This window comes from Clavelina lepadiformis, chromosome 5 (genome assembly GCF_947623445.1).
Source record: "Clavelina lepadiformis chromosome 5, kaClaLepa1.1, whole genome shotgun sequence".
In the NCBI taxonomy this organism is placed as follows: domain Eukaryota; kingdom Metazoa; phylum Chordata; class Ascidiacea; order Aplousobranchia; family Clavelinidae; genus Clavelina; species Clavelina lepadiformis.
In genome coordinates, this window is record NC_135244.1 from 17,454,049 (window position 1) to 17,475,300 (window position 21,252).

Sequence of the window (21,252 nt, forward strand, 5' to 3'; positions counted from 1 at the left end):
GGTCATAACGTCATAAAAATCAGTGACACGTTTTGCAAACATGATTCCAAATTCCTGAACCCAAGAGTTTTTCATAACTTCCTTAATGTCTCAGACTTGAAAGTATGGCAAATTTTGAAAGAAGTTGTACATGCACTGGGCAGTAGACACAAATTTTGACGTGACGGCGCCTTGCTGACGTGTACACCAGATTGGAAACTTTGCTAAGTGCCCGGTAGATAAAAATTAATTACATGTATAATGGCTATTGTTTCATCTTGTTGCTCGGGGGATTTCTCACCCAAACACAGCTTACCAATTTGGTGTGTACGCTGTGTACCACACTTTGTATTTTACTTCGCAACGATAACAAAACCACATGAAGTGTAAGATTAAAAAGTTTGCAGATTACGTAAGGAATTTATAGTTTTCTGGCTTATGCAACGTTGCTGGGTATGGTATAATAATCTTTATCCTTAGACTGAGAAAAGTCTTTGCACAAGTTACATCCGGTGACAATTCATCATCACTTGAGCCCAGGTTACGACGCCAACCTTTTGTTATATTATGATTGTCACACATTTTTTATTTTGGTTTTTTGATTTTTTATAACCTATAGTATTGCCCGAATTTAGAACTCCCAATCACCAGATCCACCGAGCAGTGTAGTGGTGCAGCAACCTGATCGTTTTAATCTTTGTTGTATGAAGAATTTCATAACCAAAGACAGCAAGGCTTACAAAATTTTGCATTTGAATTTCACATGTTTAGAATAGATTCTTTCCGAGTTATGGCCATTATTTTGTTTTGGGTGGTAATATTTCGTTGATGGCCTATACTTAATTAAAAATTGTCGATTCACTGTGATTCTTTCTTAAATTGCAAGCGTTTTGGGCATCAAATTGTAAAAATTTCGCTCAGGTGAGTTGCATATGAATTCCTTTACAGGACAAAGAAAAAAAATTGAGAATATGTTGCCTAGTTTTTATTTTACAGCGGTTTGAATCTTACGCGCTGGACTTGTTCAATGTGACATCATAAATACATGGTCAGCGAAGCAAGTGACGTAACTTGAATAAAACTAAATCGGTAAAAGGCTTGCCGGTATTTTCGGTATTGGTATTTTCTTATTTAGGTAAACGGCAGCCGGTGAAGTAGACATTGGTTAGATTCGAACCCAAGACCTCAAGCATACGAGCCCCATTGTTAACAAATATATGCCAGTGCATTGCTTTTTCTTCCTGTCTAAAACGATAGTGATAAGCGCATCAGCGAAAATCTGTCAGTTACAGTATTTCGATTCAGAAACTTTGGTAAACGGATGCCGGTAAAATAGTCAATTCGATGAACAAGTAGCCTACGGAAACTTCACCGGTTCATTTTCATCGCAATCACGTCAGAAAGTGGGTCTTTGCATGTACGATATCTTGTTGAAAACTGCCATACTTTCCACTTTCCAGTCGCAAAATGTTTCATAGAAGACTGCCGTACATTCCATCAAGGTTAGCCAACAACCTGTTACAGGTATCTACAGTGAAAACGAAAAGTGATCTGTGACTCTTACTCTGCTTACACCTTGCGACTGTTCATTGTGGCAGACACTGTCTGCTGACTTGACAAAAAGCAAGCGAGCAGACAATATTTCAAAAAAAAGTGCAAAAAGCACCAACAACTCGTCAATAGCAAGAAGTATCGCAAAAATTCTAGAAAAAAGTTGTTTTAAATTCAAAAACATACAGGGAGTGAACTTAAAATGCCAAGATTTCTCTAACAAACCTAAAATTTATACGGCGGCACACTACTTTCACCATGATTTTTTACTTTTTTGAAAAGGTAATCAAATTTAAAACATCGAAGTAATAAAACATCAACTTCTGATAAAAGCCGTTTACCAAAAACTGCAAACCATAAAAAGATGCCCAATAATCACGAAAAACACTAATTGCTATTAAATAAATTCCGCTACACTTTTTTTGATCATATCCAACAAAACGATAAGTTCAACATTACCTAACATAATGCTGAACCATATTAGTGCATTGGGCATTACGTTTTGAAGTGTTTAGTTTTTAATTTCCTTTTGCATCATCGCTCTCGATTGCTGCATTTGCAGTAATCTTATTCCTGATCTTTTCAAAATGAGTTTAAGGTTTCGACTCCGACAATCCCACAAGATACACGAATTTTTATCTCTTTGTCAGTTATTGACTGGATCGCTTAACAAAGTGTCGTTTCGAAGAAAAAATATTAAGCAGAATTGAACGAAATGAAATCATATTTAAAATACTTCGAATGGTAAATAACTTAGCCTAAAATATAATGTCTCACTTCCAAACCTGTTAAATATGGTAAATCTGGTTACTTTTAATTATTATGAATCCAAGCAAAACTCGGAAGTGATGATTTCAAAAGTTGACTTCTCTGACAGTCAGATCAAGACAAACCACTTGTCGGAATTTTTTCGTGGTTAACCGAGGCTTTAGGTGTGCAACATTGCAGGCAGGACATAATCAGTGATGCATAAACGCATAAGCAGTTTTACACTTGCTCTGTATGTGTAATGCCTTGAAATTCTTTCGGTATAAGCGCTTGTAATGTTAGCGCTAATTCGCGAAATGTATATGCAAACAAGAGATGGTGATAAAAACGGCTTTAAAGGCGTTTTAATAATTCGCTTAGGTAATAGATTAAGATTGTGTTATTGGTTACAAAACACGGGAAATATGATAGGAAAAGAAATTCTTAATTCGCTTTAATCTTTACCGTTAAAATAATCCTAAACTGGGCCTTTATTTAACACTACAATGTAATTTGTTTCTTTTCATTCGCAGTACTTAAACGGGAGTATGACTGAGAAAAAAAAGAACAAAAGCCTTTAGAATGTGTCAAAGGAACGATGATTAAAAGACTATTGTCTTCCAAATAATAGCCGTCTATTTTAAACCGCAAATCTCTCTGAACTTTTGAATCTTTCAATTTGTTGTATTTTTACAAATGATAACAAACAACGATACATAATATTTAGAGAATGCAGCTGAAACAAGTCGGAGAAATAACAAACAATTTGTAATTTACAAGTATATGGTGCTTCGTGCTTACTGCTTAGTCTAATACTTATGATGAAACGTACCCGCATATTTACACGCAAAAGCTCTAAACATGGAAATTTAGACATTCTCTTGCTACAGCTTTTGTTAAGCGATCATGCATGTCTTACAGGACATGCTAAAAATATGCGTCCAGTGGTCTATAGGCTTAGTTGCCATACCGTCTTTTTTTCTAAGATTTGCCCTTAAGTTTGAAGGTCCGTGTCTTAGAAAATATTTTTGTCCTTTTTCTGACAAACGTCCTTATTTTCACTTGTGTCCTTATTTTTATCTTATTTTTATGACAGAGTTTCTTATTTTGGGCATCTTGACATCTATAGTATACCATTTTTTACCAATAAGATACCAAAATTAAGAACATGCAATTAGTGTGTCGTTATTTTTTAATAACATTGATTGTGCACTGTTTCAAGTACTATTCTTCTTAGGTTTCTTAGTCGTCCTTATTTTTGAGTCCAGAACAATGGCAACCCTATCTATATATAGGTCTTATAGGGAACTTCCAAAGTATCAGATGTCTGATGTGGTTCAGTTTTCTTTTATTGTAGTTTATTACAAATGTTTTATAGACTTTTTACTAAAGGTAAACCAGACACTTTATATACACCTACTCCTATTCCAACAATTAAAACTTTCGCTTGTTATTCAAAATGGAGAAACGTTTTGTCCTGAGCTTGAATACTTATAGTTGCATCTAGAACAAAAAAGTGGAAAATCTGTGAAAAGAAGATATGTCAACAGTTGTTTTATATGGAGATAGAGAAGTTTTATTTAAAATAATAAAATTTCTTACTTTTAGTTAGCTCACGATGAGATTTCAGAGTAAATCTACTGACAAAGCATTTGGCGCAAACAACCGCAAGTATGAAAACAAAGAAAAACTTGTTTCCATATTGGGCATTGTGTGTATACACTATATACAAGTTTAATTCACACATTCCAGGGAACAATTACAACGCGTTATTGCTCCCAAGTGGAGGGTGACGACTTGGTGAGGTTGTTATGCTTCGATTCCTTCATATGGGGCTTTTAGGACCTTTGTGCTAGCGATCACTTTTGAGTTTCTGTGTTTAGAAAGACACATATCTGTAGTTCTAGTAAACACCTTATTAACATAACTTGTTGCTACTGCGAAGTGCATTTGTTAAGACAACTTTGTTTGGCAAACTTCCGCACAACAAATGTTATTTCAACGTTTCTAAAAGGAAAAAGGAGGGACGAGAAACAGCTATAGGAATAACCATTCAACTAACTGCATAGGTTTTGACAGAAAAAATAAGCATGACGGCATTGAACTAAGTTATACATTGCAAGGTCATATTCTAAAATGAGCGAATATATACTCTTGATGTGTTTTCAAAATATTCTTTGACCTAAAAATCAAAGGAGATGGCAAACAACTTAGTGGCTTAAAAGGACTATATAATGTTTTGCCAATGAATAGCAGCAAGTTCATTTTTACAGCATACGAAAGTTCTGTTCATTCATTCATTCAGCGTAATATTGTAAAACATATTCAGTAAGAACTTGCTCTTTAGTGGGAACCCTGAAAATTTTGCTATATTTAAAAATTACTTTTGTTAAAACAGTTTTACAGTACATTATTTATGTATGTAGTAAATTTGTAATCTGGGTACATATTTCCTGTTTCAAGAGCTAGATGGGGGTGGTGGCTTGTATAATATTTGCAAAAGTTTTGGGATTAACATGACGCAGTGATATGGAAGAAAAGTTGAATAATTTTCAACATTTTAAAATAATATTTAACACGCTTACGGCTCCACAGAGGAGGCAAAAGTGAAAAACATTGAAACGGATAAGCTTACAAGCTTTGCTTTTGAGAAAAAAGACACCAAAACTTTTTCACCAAAAAATTCAACTTGATATAAACTGGAAAAAATTTACAAGGCTCAGATGCCTGGGCAGACCGAGCCGGTTTACTCTCTCTTATGATATGCTCTGCAGATTCCGACGACTAAAAATTGCTGAAAGAATGAGGTTTTTTTTAATTTGTTCCACTTGCTTGATGCTAACCCATGTACATGGTCTGGATCAGGTAGATGACATCGGTGATGATTATGGTAAGTTTCGTTTCATTAATTTTCAACCAAATAATAAAATTTTAATCTGCTACCAGGAAACATCCATGTTCGCCTAAATTTTACTTTGAAACATATAATGTGGCAAAAAAAGTTTTTACGATTTGCTTCACGCTTGAGAGCTTTGTAATTGCAACAACTTTATTTATAGTTTTATTGAACTTGATATTTCAGAATCATTAAACGATTTTGCGACCCACGCCGTCAAGGATGCAATACGAAAAGTTAACCGGGCTGTAAAAAGAACCAAATTAAAGTGGGAAAAGAAGGTTGGAATGTTTAAATAAAATTTACAGTTTGATTAGCATCAGTTACAACATGCCTGCCGTGAAAAAACTTGTTAAAACCGTGAAAAGAGAAAAATTCGTCAGAACGTTTGATTTATTTTGATAATACATCCTTCAGGAAAATGTTGTTTTTTTTTTAATCAAAGCTCGTCTTGTGACAACAAGGAATTGAGTTAAAATATCATAACAAGCATTTTCAGGTTATCAATCTATATAAAGTGCGTATTTCTTATTAAAAATTTAACTTTTGACAAGTTTATTACACACCACTTTATGACAAATCGTTTCTTATAAGTTGTTGTTATAAACTAAGTATCCACTTTTACATTACGCTTTGCTAACAAAACAACGGACAAATTTAACTTTCCATAAAAAAATCACTTTGAATTATTTTTTAAATGCCATTGTCGATAGTAGCTTAACTGTGTTAACATCAGCATATAATGAAAAAAGTCAGAATAGGTTATATGGGAGCACTTTAAAGGCTAACTTTTAATAATTCAACACGAGCATTCACAACCTTCAGCTTGCTTCATCAGATGATCTTTAAAATCCTATCAAACATTGTTTCTTTTTTCAAGTAAATGGTATTTTCAGCGGTTCTTAAATGTTATATTGTTGTTAAATTTAGTTCTATTGGCTTCTTACGTTTTTATGAAATGTTTTCTAACAACTTTTTCCCTAATTTCTACGCATCTTTATGGAAAGCATATGATGATAAAACGGTATTGTAAAAAAAACGACGTGATCCCAGTGAAAAGTTTAGAACCAAACCTGGGTTAATAATTTTGAGTAACGATTATATTTCTTTGTTAACAAAATACGAAGGATGTATGGGACGATCCGATGACGCTCTTCCAATTCTTCAAGCGACCGCCCAGCGAAGAATCTGCCAAAATGGCAATGGCCGGGGATATATTTCAATGTGCGCTGGACATGGTTCAGAATGAAATATTGGATCACCACCCCACCAGGTAAATTTAAGGAGTATTTTTTTGAGATTATTCTCTATAGAATCTATATCTAGTTAAATAGAAAATAAACGAAGATATATGGCACCATTAAAAGATGGAAAATGAAACAAACCAAGATGTTCCTATTTTCAGATTCAAACGCAGAGTGAATGCAACAGACGTTTTAAGCCAAGAAACTATCATGGAACTGGCAAGATTTTCTGGCTGCACACCCAACTTACCTCCACCGGAGTGTTCCGATGGATGCATGGCAAACATGTACCGGTAGGTTTTGCTGCTCAGCTGTACAAGGTTTATTAACTTAAACGTTTCAGAGTTAATATAAACAATTAAAAAAAAATGTTTAAGTTTAACCCAAGAGATTTTAAAAAATATCTTGAAATCTAAATTAGGACTTACAACGGGATGTGCAACAACGAGCGGAATCCATCTTGGGGTGCGGGGAATCTTCCTCTCGCTAGGTGGCTCGATTCGCAGTACGAGAACGATTTCAGCACTCCAATAGGGTGGAACAGAGATAGATTGTACAATTCGTACAGGCTACCCATGGTTAGGAAAGTCTCAAACGACGTGATTGCCGTCCAAAACAGCCAAGTTACTGGTAGGCTAAACGTTTGAAACTTGACATCATCTATAAGTTACAGTATTTTACAGATCTGTTAGCATATTAAAACGCCGATTTACAGGGGATCCCGATTATTCGCATATGATTGTTGTATGGGGTCAGTACATCGACCACGATATGGATCTTACTCCGCAGAGCTTGAGCACTTCCACGTTTCAAGGGTTGACCGATTGTAAAACAACTTGCGAGAACAAATCGCCTTGTTATCCAATGCAGGTGAAGCGCAGTTTGCAGCAGTTTAAAAAGAAGACTTAGAAAATATTTACCAAGAACATCTGACAAAAGCAATCTTTATAAATATTCTGCAATTAATTTTTGCTCTTCTTGTCAGGTTCCCGACGATGATCAACGAATCACTGATGTTCAATGTCTTCCATTTTTTCGCTCTGCCGCTGTTTGTGGAACTGGCGACACGTCGTCACTCTTCTATAAACTGAAGGCTCGGGAACAGATTAACGCCGCGACTTCGTTTGTTGATGGAAGCGCGGTAACCGCTGTGTTTTACACAACATACAGCACAATAATTCATGCAATTCTATTATTTACATTCCCTTGGGTGGCAAAAGCAACGTGATGTCTTTACAAACATTCAAATTTAGTTGTAAAAGTTGAGGGTACTGCAGGTGTACGGAAGCTCGGAAGGAAGGGCACGCAATTTACGTGACTTGACTAACGAAGATGGGCTGATGCGTGTCAATGACCGGTTCAGAGACGGTATGTTAATGCAATACGGTATATAAAAACGCATTTTAGCGTCAAGCGTTTGCTGTTGCTTTATGGCGGATAATCCTGTTTCGTGGCGTGTGTTAATGTTTGCTTCTTTTGCTTATGTTAACGCAGAAGGTAATCGTGAGTATCTTCCGTTCGATCCAAGCATGCCATGCGTCCAAGATCAGTTTGATGCCAGCGGAGAAAACATCAATTGTTTCATGGCGGGTGACCCGAGGTAACCTTTTCGTATTTCAAGTAGCGACGAAATGCACGTAAACCATGGGGCCAATACAATTGAATAGTTATTTATTTAACAATGTCTCTTCAGGTCAAGCGAGCATCTCACTCTAACCTCACTCCATACGCTATGGGTGCGAGAGCATAATCGCATTGCTCGAAGCCTGAAACGGTTAAACCCTCATTGGTCGGGAGAGACTCTCTATCAAGAGGCAAGAAAAATTGCCGGTGCCTATCACCAGGTTGTTCATTGGAAGTGAGTGCCTTTTATTAGCCAAAAATGATTACAAAATTCTTGCAACGTCTGACAATTTTTTAGTTTTATGAGTGACACACAGAAGACTCAGTTTTTAATAAAGGATCTTATTTTTGTTGGTTTTTGTTATATGATTTTAAGATCATGTTCATAAAATAGAACAAAACTAATTTCCTGTTTGATAGAGAATACGTCCCAAAGATAATTGGGCCCAACGGTATAACGCAAATGGGAGACTACGACGGCTACAAGTCCGACGAAAACCCGACAATTTCAAACGTATTTGCAACTGCAGCCTTTCGATTTGGACACGTAACAATTTCTCCGGAATTCAGAAGATTGGACGAAAACTATAATGACCATCCGGACTTCCCATCTATGCTGCTCCATCAAGCTTTTTTCTCTCCTTGGAGAATGATAAGGCAGGGAGGAATGGATCCAATTCTCCGAGGTATAAAACATTTAAAAGATAAATAGAAAACAGTTTCTTGGAAAAAAGTTTGCTTAAATGGTTTTTGAATTAAGTTTGTCAGTCGTTGGTTGCAAACTTGTGCCATTTTATGCTATATACAGGTTTGATTGGACGCCCCGCAAAACTACCAACTCCTTCGCAAATTATGCACGAAGAGTTACGAGAAAAGTTGTTTGCTTTGCAAAACCGAGTAAGATTGCTTCAGTATCTGGAACAATAAAAAGTAATATTTGTTTTTACACATTTAAATTTACTGTCATATTTCATCCACAGGTGGCGTTAGATCTCGCATCTCTTAACCTTCAAAGAGGACGTGACCATGCTCTGCCGCTTTACAACGACTGGCGGGAAGAATGCGGACTACCGAGGGCAAACAATTTCAGTCAAGTTGCCAACGAAATAAAGAATGATACGATTAGAGACAAACTTGAGGAGCTCTACGGTCATCCAGGGTAATTCAACTAATTCAATGTTTACAGCCTGCACAATACACACCATGAAGGTTTTAAAAGCAAATCTTCAAAAACCACGTATGCTTCTAACACCTTAAACCTTTTGTGTTTTTCTTTTAGCAACATAGATATTTGGATGGCAGGTTTGGCGGAAGATTTAGAAGACGGATCTAGGCTGGGACCAACGTTCACCTGCTTGCTAAGCAGGCAGTTTAAATTTTTAAGAAATGGGGATAAATTCTACTACGAAAACCCGGGCGTATTTACAGAAGAACAGGTAAACAACACCTATCAACGATCGTTATGTTATGTACTATCTTTGAAAAATAACGACAGGGTCAGTTCATGACATACAAGCATAAATTCTTTTGCAGAGAACTGCTTTGAACCGCATGACTTTTGCGCGGGTTCTTTGCGACAACTCTGGGCTCACACGAGTTCAACGTGACGTGTTCAGGCTGGCAACGTTTCCACGTGACTTTGTCGACTGCAGCGAAATCCCGATGCTGGATTTATCGCCTTGGAGAGAAGATTCGAGAGGTTTGTTGAAATAATATAAACGAAGGCAGAAGTCGATCAGTTTCATTCTTTCGTTCACAGCACCCCATTTTTTCGAATCGTACTTCTTTGTGCTATCTACAACTTCAATTTATAACGATTGCTGTGGCAAATGCAACTTTTGTCAAATACGTTCTTCATCAGCGTTTTGGCTCAGTTGTTTGTTCTGCTCATTTATTGTAGGCAACTCCAAGCATTTTTCCCCCAAGAAATAGAAGCAATTGAAAACTTTGTGACTTTCTTCACAACTTACAACCCAAGGTTTCAACCAGTGACGAATAATCTCTGTTGTTTTAGTTGGGTCTTGCGGGACGCCACCGAACATTGACAATGGTTCTTGGAGAAAATGCGGAACCGGAGTGACGTACTTTTGTAAGAAAGGACACCGACTAAACGGAGCAAGCGAAATTCGATGCAACAACGGTCGATTCAACTTCCCACCGCCTTCCTGCGCGTGTAAATTTTAAAACTTTACTTTACAGCTTCTTGCCAAAGTTTTTAAAGCGTAATATACAGCAATATAATAACTATAAAGTATGTTAAAATTTTTGTGATAAAATCTGTAAGGTTTTACATTTAAACACATAGATATCGATATTTGTGACACTAACAACGGAGGTTGCGAGGACCTTTGCACATCTTCCGAAGGCACCGTTACCTGCCGCTGTAACCCTGGTAGACGCTTGATGGGAGACGGTAGAAAGTGCCAGGATATTCCTAATGTGAGTGTTGCTATATTCAGTGTTTTTTTGGAAAATTAAAAACTTTCTAATTTTATTATTTATTGTTTTTAGACCCTGAACGTTGCTGCCGTAGCGGTGGGAGTAGTGTTTGGAGTTGCCATTGTTGCCGTTTCCGCGCTTTTAGCAGTTGTGTTCTACAAGTTCACGTAAAAATTATTACTAAACAGTTTGTTTTTTAACTGCTTGCTTTTTGTCCTTTTTTCCTGCATACCAAATACAGCATATAATTTTATTTAAATTTACTTGTTCAGCTATTCATTTGTAATTTTTCAAACTGATTTACAGAAAATTGCGAACCGAAACAAAATATCGACGTACCGGGAGATACAGTCTTAATGACACTTCTAACGTATATGACAACCCTGCAATGAAGCCAACACCCATTGCAGAGAAGGCCAACCTATAGTTAATCTTACAGATGAAAGTTGCCAAGATAAATGCCCGAAGACGTGCCGTATTTATAATTTTTATGTAAATAAACACTCTGCATCAAACTTTTACTTTTTAGCTATAGTTGTAAAGGCTGTGAAAAATTCTATGTTTTATGTAGGGATATATAGGAATAGGGTATAACTATGTAAATAGCAGAGTTGCATTTGGGATCAAACTTATAAACTGTTCAATAAAATTTTGATAAATATCAATATGACACATAACTTTGACAGAGGGTCAATAGGTCTGTAACTATGTGAGCTTCCAGAACAAAATTTAATTTGAGAATATAAGCGGTTAGTGCTTGATTAAATTCGATGTGAGATATTGATCATATACAGAAATATACCCACGCATACTTACATAAGAAACCTACGCCATTATCCTGGTGATGGCAATGACTCTAATTTTTAAGATAGCACCGATGTAGAAACATGATTATTATACAATGGGTCATTTGTTTTCTGGTTATTTCATTATGCATCTCTTTTTAGAGTAAATAAATTTTAAAACATGCTCTGTAGGTTATTAATTTTCTAATTGTGGGACTAGTTACTCCACTTCAATTTAGGCTACTGCATATTTCTATCGGTGTGATGATATAGAAATATTTCTACTGTATTTCATGCTTTTTCGATTTCAACCAGAACCAGTTTAAAATGCAAAGCTTGTCCAAAAATTTTGTTATATCCATGCAACAAAAATAAAAAGTACGAGTGATCAAGTTTTTTTTCAATGAAAATGGCAAAATGTATTCAAGTGTCCTTGGTAATTTTATATTTCCTTGTTCCTTCATAATATACAGTACACCATATATTGGCAGGACTACAATTCAGCTCCCTATTTTCATTTTGGTTTTAAAAGGTTTAAATGATACAAAGTTGAAAGTAAAAAAATAATCACCAATCTCAGTATCACAACAGACTCTCCAAGTTATAGATTTATTAATCAAATACGTTTATTGAAATTGATATTGCAATGAATTGGAGCGTGTTTACTACGTGCAAATGAAAATGATCTGTTTATACGATTACATCGTCTGCCGAAATTTCGAAGACGACGTCAACACGAAAGCAAATCCAAAGAATATGTCAACTGTGTGCCACAGATATTCGGAAAATTTCTTCATAGCCGGATCCGTTTTCTAAACAAACCAGGCAATCGGGACAATCCTGCAGGTGTGGCATAATTTTAGATATGTATCCCGTAAGCAAATGTAAGCGCATTTATAATGTGCTAGTTAAATGTTTCAAGACAGGTTACAAACAATGCACACCACGATTCCAGCATTTTTTTTGTCAAATATGATACGTGTGGGGACAAAGCGAAAGCTAACATAACACAACTTAGGAATAACATATGCTCATAAACGAGGCCTATACCACGCATAATTACAAGTGACGCACATAACGCTAAAGGGAAGGTGCAAACGTACAAGCCACACAAAGACAAAGAAATTTTATACAATGCTATCACAGGTCGACAAGTAGAAATTCCAGATCCTAGTATTCATCCTCTTCATCCCCCTGATCACCGTCCGCTGAATCGATGCCAACCTCCTCGTAGTCTTTCTCAAGAGCAGCAAGATCTTCGCGGGCCTCGGAAAATTCACCTTCCTCCATTCCCTCGCCGACGTACCTACGTGACAAAACAAGTTTAATTGTAGAAACAGTATACTTGTTCACTAACTTTGGTTGTACATCTGTTGCTTACCAATGGACGAAAGCACGTTTGGCGTACATCAAGTCGAATTTATGATCCAAGCGGGCCCAGGCCTCAGCAATGGCAGTGGTGTTACTTAACATGCAGACCGCACGTTGTACCTTGGCGAGGTCACCACCGGGGACAACAGTAGGTGGTTGGTAATTAATACCGACCTTAAATCCAGTTGGGCACCAGTCGACGAACTGTCGAAAACAGTTATGTTTTGTAGAAAACGTACAGGAAGGAAAAGCAACGACAAATGCAAACCAACCTGAATGGAACGCTTCGTCTTGATATTAGCAATGGCAGCGTTGACGTCCTTGGGTACAACGTCACCACGATATAACATACAACAGGCCATGTACTTGCCATGACGCGGGTCGCATTTTACCATCTGGTTGGCCGGCTCGAAGCAAGCGTTGGTGATATCGGCAACCGAGAGCTGCTCATGGTAAGCCTTCTCCGCAGAAATTACCGGAGCGTAGGTGACCAGTGGAAAATGGATCCTTGGATACGGCACCAAGTTGGTCTGGAATTCAGTCAAGTCGACGTTTAAAGCACCGTCGAAACGCAGGGAAGCTGTAATGGACGAGACAATCTGGCCCATAAGGCGGTTCAAGTTGGTGTAGCTAGGCCGTTCAACATCCAAGTTACGACGGCAAATATCGTAGATGGCCTCGTTGTCTACCATAAAAGCACAATCCGAATGCTCTAAGGTTGTGTGTGTTGTCAAAATGGAGTTGTAAGGTTCTACCACTGCAGTGGAAACCTAGAAGAAGTTATCAAATTAGCCGAGGTAATTGACTTTGAAGTGTGTGTAATGGCTCCTTTAAAAAACTGTTACCTGTGGGGCCGGATAAATAGAAAACTCCAGCTTTGACTTCTTGCCATAGTCGACGGACAAACGTTCCATCAGTAAAGATGTGAAACCAGAACCTGTACCACCACCAAACGAGTGAAAGAGGAGAAAACCTTGAAGACCTGTGCACTGGTCTGCCAGCTTGCGGATGCGATCCAGCACATGATCAATAATTTCCTTTCCTACGATGTAGAGCCAAATTAGACTTATTTTGGCATTATGTTTACATTTATGTTTGCGTGCTACCAACATTACATACCAAGCCACTTACCAACAGTGTAATGACCACGTGCGTAGTTGTTGGCTGCATCTTCCTTTCCGGTGATCAGTTGTTCCGGATGGAAGAGTTGGCGATAAGTTCCAGTTCGAATTTCGTCTAAAACAAAAGGCAAAAGTGAGTTTAAAGTCCACCAGTTGACGAGGTAATAAATAAACGACAAAGTTATAGACTTTGTTACCGACTACAGTTGGCTCCAAGTCAACAAAAACTGCTCTTGGCACGTGCTTTCCAGAGCCAGTCTCGCTGAAGAAAGTGTTAAACGAGTCATCCCCTGGACCAACGCTCTTATCACTTGGCATTTGACCATCTGGTTGAATGCCATGCTCAAGGCAATACAGTTCCCAGCAGGAATTACCAATTTGCACACCGGCTTGACCAACGTGGACTGAGATACATTCACGCTGTATACAAGGTATTTGCTTTAAATATAGATTGTTATTTTGGTTACGTATACGATATATTCGTATGGCTTACGTATACATCTTAACTTACCATTGTTTATTCAACGCAAACTTTTTATTATGCTGAAGCACAATTCAAACTTATCAACCGTGCAAGTAAACAGAAATTACTTAATGCTTCTTGGCAATCTCTTATAGAAACTTTTTAACTACACTTTAACAACTCGGCGTTGATTAAGAGAGAAATCCAAAAAAATGCGGCGCACCAATTAAAATTCCAACCTTCTGAAGCCTGGAAAATTTCAAACTGTGCACTCTGTGGCCACTTCCATATTGCTTACTACTCCAGTATGATAATATAACTTTTTGCACTTTGAGGCACTCATGAAAGTCATGATAGCGTAGTAACAAAATATCGACGTACCGGGAGATACAGTCTTAATGACACTTCTAACGTATATGACAACCCAGCAATGAAGCCAACACCCATCGCGGAGAAGGCCAACCTGTAGCTGAACCTCCAAATGGAAGTTGCCAAGAAAAATGTCTGAGGACGTGCCTTACTTATAATTTGTTTGTAAATAAACACTCTGCATCCAACTTTTATGTTTTAGGTATACTGTAGTTGTAAAGGCTGTGACAAATACTATGTTTTATGCAGGGGTATATAGGTATAGGCCTATAGTGTACAACTACATAAATAGCAGAGTTGCATTTTGGATCAAACTTATAAACTGTTCAATAAAATTTTGATAAATATCAATATGACACATAACTTTGACAGAGGGTCAATAGGTCTGTAACTATGTGAGCTTCCAGAACAAAATTTAATTTGAGAATATAAGCGGTTAGTGCTTGATCAAACTCGAGTGACTAATGTTCAGTTATTTAAATGTGAGATGTTGATGTTTATATAAAGAAAGATACCCACGCATACTTACATAAGAAACCTATGCCATTAACCTGGTGATGGCAATGACTCTATTTTTTTAAGATAGCACCGATGTAGAAACATGATTATTATGTAATGGGCCATTTATTTTCTGGTTATTTCATTATGCATCTCTTTTTAGAGTAAATTTTAAAGTATATGCCCTGTAGGTTATTAATTTTCTAATTGCGGATCTAGTTGCTCCATTTTTATTTAGGCTACTGCATATTTCTATCGGTGTGATGATATAGAAATATTTCTACCATATTTCATGCTTTTTCTATTTCCACCAGAATTCAGTTCAAAATGCAAAGCTTGTCCAAAACTGTTGGTGTAACCATTAAACAAAAATAAAAAGTACGAGTGATCGAGTTTTTTTTTCCAATGAAAAAGACAAAATATCATATTAATATTCGCATGACTTCAAATCAGTCGCTTACTTTCCTTTTGGTTATAAAAGGTTTAAATGATACAAAGTCGAAAACATTAGTTACCGCAAATCTCAGTATCACAACAGACTCCAAAGTTATAAATTTATTTAATTAAATACGCTTATTGAAATTGATATGGCAATGAATTGAGTGTTTACGTTCAAATAAAAATGGCCTGCGTATACGATTACATCGTCTGCCAAAAGTTTCGAAATCCACATCAACATGAACGTAAATCAATGAAGTGCCACATAGTTGCAGGGATATTGGGAAAATTTCTTTATAGCCGGATGCGTTTTCTAAACTAACAAGACAACACAACGATTCCAGCATTTTTTGTTTTGACAAATATGATATGTTTGGGGCCAAAGCGAAAGCTAACATAACACAACTTAGGGATAACATATACAGTACTCATATACGAGGCCTATACCACACATGGTTACGAGTGATGCACATAACGTTTAAGAGAAGGCGCAAACGTACAAGCCACACAAAGACAAAGAAATTTTATACAATGATATCACAGGTCGACAAGTAGAAATTCCAGATCCTAGTATTCATCCTCTTCATCCCCCTGATCACCGTCCGCTGAATCGATGCCAACCTCCTCGTAGTCTTTCTCAAGAGCAGCAAGATCTTCGCGGGCCTCGGAAAATTCACCTTCCTCCATTCCCTCGCCGACGTACCTACGTGACAAAACAAGTTTAATTGTAGAAACAGTATACTTGTTCACTAACTTTGGTTGTACATCTGTTGCTTACCAATGGACGAAAGCACGTTTGGCGTACATCAAGTCGAATTTATGATCTAAGCGGGCCCAGGCCTCAGCAATGGCAGTGGTGTTACTTAACATGCAGACCGCACGTTGTACCTTGGCGAGGTCACCACCGGGGACAACAGTAGGTGGTTGGTAATTAATACCGACCTTAAATCCAGTTGGGCACCAGTCGACGAACTGTCGAAAACAGTTATGTTTTGTAGAAAACGTACAGGAAGGAAAAGCAACGACAAATGCAAACCAACCTGAATGGAACGCTTCGTCTTGATATTAGCAATGGCAGCGTTGACGTCCTTGGGTACAACGTCACCACGATATAACATACAACAGGCCATGTACTTGCCATGACGTGGGTCGCATTTTACCATCTGGTTGGCCGGCTCGAAGCAAGCGTTGGTGATCTCGGAAACCGAAAGCTGCTCATGGTAAGCCTTCTCCGCAGAAATCACCGGAGCGTAGGTGACCAGTGGAAAATGGATCCTCGGATACGGCACCAAGTTGGTCTGGAATTCAGTCAAGTCGACGTTTAAAGCACCGTCGAAACGCAGGGAAGCTGTAATGGACGAGACAATCTGGCTGATAAGGCGGTTCAAGTTGGTGTAGCTAGGCCGATCAACATCCAAGTTACGACGGCAAATATCGTAGATGGCCTCGTTGTCTACCATAAAAGCACAATCCGAATGCTCTAAGGTTGTGTGTGTTGTCAAAATGGAGTTGTAAGGCTCTACCACTGCAGTGGAAACCTAGAAGAAGTTATCAAATTAGCCGAGGTAATTGACTTTGAAGTGTGTGTAATGGCTCCTTTAAAAAACTGTTACCTGTGGGGCCGGATAAATAGAAAACTCCAGCTTTGACTTCTTGCCATAGTCGACGGACAAACGTTCCATCAGTAAAGATGTGAAACCAGAGCCTGTACCGCCCCCAAACGAGTGAAAGAGGAGAAAACCTTGAAGACCTGTGCACTGGTCTGCCAGCTTGCGGATGCGATCCAGCACATGATCAATAATTTCCTTTCCTACGATGTAGAGCCAAATTAGACTTATTTTGGGATTACGTTTACATTTATGTTTGCGTGCTACCAACATTACATACCAAGCCACTTACCAACAGTGTAATGACCACGTGCGTAGTTGTTGGCAGCATCTTCCTTTCCGGTGATCAGTTGTTCCGGATGGAAGAGTTGGCGATAAGTTCCAGTTCGAATTTCGTCTAAAACAAAAGGCAAAAGTGAGTTTAAAGTCCACCAGTTGACGAGGTAATAAATAAACGACAAAGTTATAGACTTTGTTACCGACTACAGTTGGCTCCAAGTCAACAAAAACTGCTCTTGGTACGTGCTTTCCAGAGCCAGTCTCGCTGAAGAAAGTGTTGAACGAGTCATCCCCTGGACCAACGCTCTTATCACTTGGCATTTGACCATCTGGTTGAATGCCATGCTCAAGGCAATACAGTTCCCAGCAGGAATTACCAATCTGCACACCGGCTTGACCAACGTGGACTGAAATACATTCACGCTGTATACAAGATATTTGCTTTAAATATAGACTGTTATTTTGGTTACGTATACGATATATTCGTATGGCTTACGTATACATCTTAACTTACCATTGTTTATTCAACGCAAACTTTTTATTATGCTGAAGCACAATTCAAACTTATCAACCGTGCAAGTAAACAGAAATTACTTAATGCTTCTTGGCCATCTCTTATAGAAACTTTTTAACTACACTTTAACAACTCGGCGTTGATTAAGAGAGAATCTCAAAAAAAATGCGGCGCACCAATTAAAATTTCAACCTTCTGAAGACTGGAAAATTCCAAACTGTGTACTCTGTGGCCACTTCCATATTGCATACTACTCCTGTATGATGATATAACTTATTGCATTTTGAGGCACTCATGATAGCGTAGTAAAATACAATAAAAATTGTCCACACGACAACACCTTGAACTTTAAGAAGTACTCTAGGTAATTCCGGCAATGAAATTTGAAAAACCATCACAGTACCTTTACCTGTATTTCGGAACAAACCATAAAACTATACCGTATTTGTAGATGATTGTTAATCAAAAATTTAAATTTGGGCTATTATATGGTTAGGTAATGCATTGGAAATATTAATTAAATGCAAATCAGTTCTAAGGATAGCACGTATAACGTCGTCACTAGGTTTGCCACAAAGAGATTAAAGCTGTATAAATGCGTAGCACCTTAATAATAATTGCTGGTTGAACAAAAACAATATAAATATCCAAATTATAAAACATTAAAATTTTATTAAAATTTCAAGATATAAAGTACAAGTTAAAAGTGATACATAAACTTACACCTCAAACAACAATAGGTTTTACAAGTTTCAGACGTTTTTGTAATTTTTAACATTGCTGTATATTGCGCGCAACCTCGGCCTTAGCCCACGCGAGACTTAATTCTAGAACTGATGGCGAGGGCTCTTGCCGACTTTAAATAACTTAATTATAAGTTTATAGTAAACGAAATACCACCCCTTTGCAAATCAGCTCCCATCTAAGCGATGCTTCATGATATACTTTCACCAAAACGTTTTCTTTCGAGAGCGATTTGAGAAATTTAACTGTGATTGGTGTAAACTAAAGGCTAAGTATTATTATTTTTGTTTTGGTGCTAAGCAGCCCGGAGCCCAACGCAGTCGCTTCACTCGCATTAGCCTAAATCCAGCTCTGATTCCGCGTGTTTAGATAAATGGCCATAAAACAAAAAATATAAACTCTCTCCATCCCTAAAGACGTTTGTCGAGTATTGTAGGTGATAATTTGACTTAATTTTCTAGTAGTAAATAAACGTAACAATTGTAATGCACAATGCATTCAATTTAAGCAAAAAAAAAACGAATTAGTTAGTCTGAGAAACCCTGGAATATCAATCATTAATGAGATTTTTGCAATATGTTAAGTCACTATTTTATTACGAAAACTATAAACACGAATGTAAGATGCAAAGTTACCAAAAATATTCGTAGAAAATGAATATCCAAATTTATAAAATAACGGACACATGTTAATTTGAACCTTACAATAGATATAAGGTGTTTATGTTTAATAATATGGGTATTTCCCCACCAAAATACCCAATAGCAACACCATCAAAGATTTTTGCTAGGCTATTGACTCTAAAGCAGGGGTGTGCAACATGGTTGCCAACTGGTATATTTATATACCAAATTCCAGAAATCTGGTATATTTCAAACCTGTTTGGTATGCGATTTTTTCGTTTGGTATATTTTGGAAAACTGGTATATTCTTGGTATATTTTTGAAATTAAAAAAACTGTTTCTGAATTTCTACCACAGATTTACTTTACAATCTGGCAACCCTGCAGTAACAGACTAACAGTAGAGTGTAGGACTGAATTTACTGAAACTGAACTGCTGAGTGCTGTTCTATCACGTAACCCAGATCTTGAAAGCCAGTACAGAAAGTTAATTTATCACATATGGGAAGAAGAAAAGTCTGCTTTTCCTGACGGATTACCAAAAGAAACTGTTCCATTTTGGCTTGGTATCCGAAACTTTGAAACTGTTGATAGTTGTAAACCCTACAAAGAGTTAGCACATTATGCTCTTGCTTGTTTGGCTACTCCAGTCAGTAACGCTATTGTTGAGAGAATGTTTAGCCACGTCACTTGTGTAAAAACTAAATTCCGAAATAGGCTTAAACTTCCAATGCTAGAAGCAATTCTGAGGGTAAGGCATTGTTTAATTATGAAAGGAGAATGCTGTAAGAAATTTGATGTTACCCAACGAATGTTCGAAAACTTTAATTCACGTATGTATGATCTAGAAAATGAGGATGGAAATAAGTTTGAATTACTTGACTAAACTTTTTCATTCATATCAATGCATCGTCAAACATTTATTTTTCAAGGTTCTTGATAAAAAATGGCCGTCAAGTTTTGTTAACATGTAGTGTTTGTATATGTGCCTCTAATTGCTCATAGTTTGTTTGTTTTTTTCAGGTAAACATAGGTTTGGTATATATTTGGTATATTTTAATTCAAAATTTGGTATATTGTTGCCTTTACAATCTGGCAACCCTGGTGTGCAACCTTTTGTACAAGAGGGCCAGATCCCAACAACTGGTTGAAACCGCGGGCCACACCTTTAATTAACATACACGTAGTTAAAAGCACAAAATCAATAACAGTTTCTTTCGTTATTGGTCTTGTGACTTTATTAGGGGTTATCTCCTTGCAGAAATATAAGTTAAGACGCAGGAATTTCTAAAGAAAACTGCAATTTAAATTTATTGTCACACCCGCTTTAAACGAATTCAGTGAGAAATTTGCAACTGGCTCATTTTCCCGACGACTTTTTCCAAATTTGCTTCAAAGGAAGTGCTAGCAATTCGAAGTCCATTTTCCAAGTGTTCTTCTGTCAAAACCGATCGATAGGGGGATTTCATGAAGCCCATTTTGGAAAAAAATTGTTCGCACAAATACGTCGAGCCAAAAAGTGCCATTTTTGAAGCTATGAATGAAGTCATTTCAAGGTGCTAGTTAAGACTGTTACATACTTTAGCTACTGTATCTCTCAGACTATTTACTAATTGCTTAACCTTCAATTGCCCTTTCTTACTTATTTAACAGCGTCTACATTTTCCTTGAAATGCTAACTGCCCAGCAATTGACATCTTTGTGAATTGCGTTCTTGCTTTGCACAAGCTAGCCGTTAGGCCCTAATCGTCTGTCTGTGACGCAACAATACCCTAACGGTTAGGGTATTGTTGCGTCACAAACATTCAGCCAAGGTTTGATTCAGCACTGCAAGGGGATTGGAATTGATTGCACATAGCAGACTAAACTAAATTAAAACTCGTTTCGCGGGCCGCACACCGTTCAAAATTGTCACTTCTCCGCGGGCCGCATATTTTTCCTTTGCGGGCCGCATTTGGCCCG

General features: G+C 37.4%; 3 protein-coding genes across 3 annotated transcripts; 1 reads left to right on the forward strand and 2 right to left on the reverse strand.

The window, feature by feature from the left end:
* The first annotated feature begins 4,983 nt into the window (after positions 1-4,983).
* Positions 4,984-11,000, forward strand: LOC143460984 (eosinophil peroxidase-like). The gene is made up of 19 exons (XM_076958698.1): positions 4,984-5,167; positions 5,360-5,454; positions 6,301-6,446; positions 6,579-6,710; positions 6,839-7,047; positions 7,133-7,287; positions 7,403-7,558; positions 7,695-7,785; positions 7,912-8,017; positions 8,111-8,275; positions 8,461-8,726; positions 8,849-8,937; positions 9,021-9,199; positions 9,320-9,476; positions 9,574-9,739; positions 10,055-10,213; positions 10,346-10,479; positions 10,552-10,646; positions 10,786-11,000. The coding sequence occupies exons 1-19, from the start codon at positions 5,041-5,043 to the stop codon at positions 10,904-10,906; spliced, it is 2,748 nt and encodes a 915-aa protein (XP_076814813.1). The 5' UTR covers positions 4,984-5,040; the 3' UTR covers positions 10,907-11,000.
* An 859-nt stretch (positions 11,001-11,859) lies between these two features.
* LOC143460099 (tubulin alpha-1C chain) lies at positions 11,860-14,414 on the reverse strand. Its single transcript, XM_076957489.1, has 7 exons — positions 14,268-14,414; positions 13,954-14,176; positions 13,767-13,871; positions 13,481-13,677; positions 12,908-13,405; positions 12,646-12,839; positions 11,860-12,570 (listed from the first exon to the last, which is right to left on the reverse strand). The coding sequence occupies exons 1-7, from the start codon at positions 14,268-14,270 to the stop codon at positions 12,435-12,437; spliced, it is 1,356 nt and encodes a 451-aa protein (XP_076813604.1). The 5' UTR covers positions 14,271-14,414; the 3' UTR covers positions 11,860-12,434.
* A 1,044-nt stretch (positions 14,415-15,458) lies between these two features.
* LOC143460100 (tubulin alpha chain-like) lies at positions 15,459-18,041 on the reverse strand. The gene is made up of 7 exons (XM_076957490.1): positions 17,925-18,041; positions 17,611-17,833; positions 17,424-17,528; positions 17,138-17,334; positions 16,565-17,062; positions 16,303-16,496; positions 15,459-16,227 (listed from the first exon to the last, which is right to left on the reverse strand). The coding sequence occupies exons 1-7, from the start codon at positions 17,925-17,927 to the stop codon at positions 16,092-16,094; spliced, it is 1,356 nt and encodes a 451-aa protein (XP_076813605.1). The 5' UTR covers positions 17,928-18,041; the 3' UTR covers positions 15,459-16,091.
* Between the last annotated feature and the right edge of the window lie 3,211 nt (positions 18,042-21,252).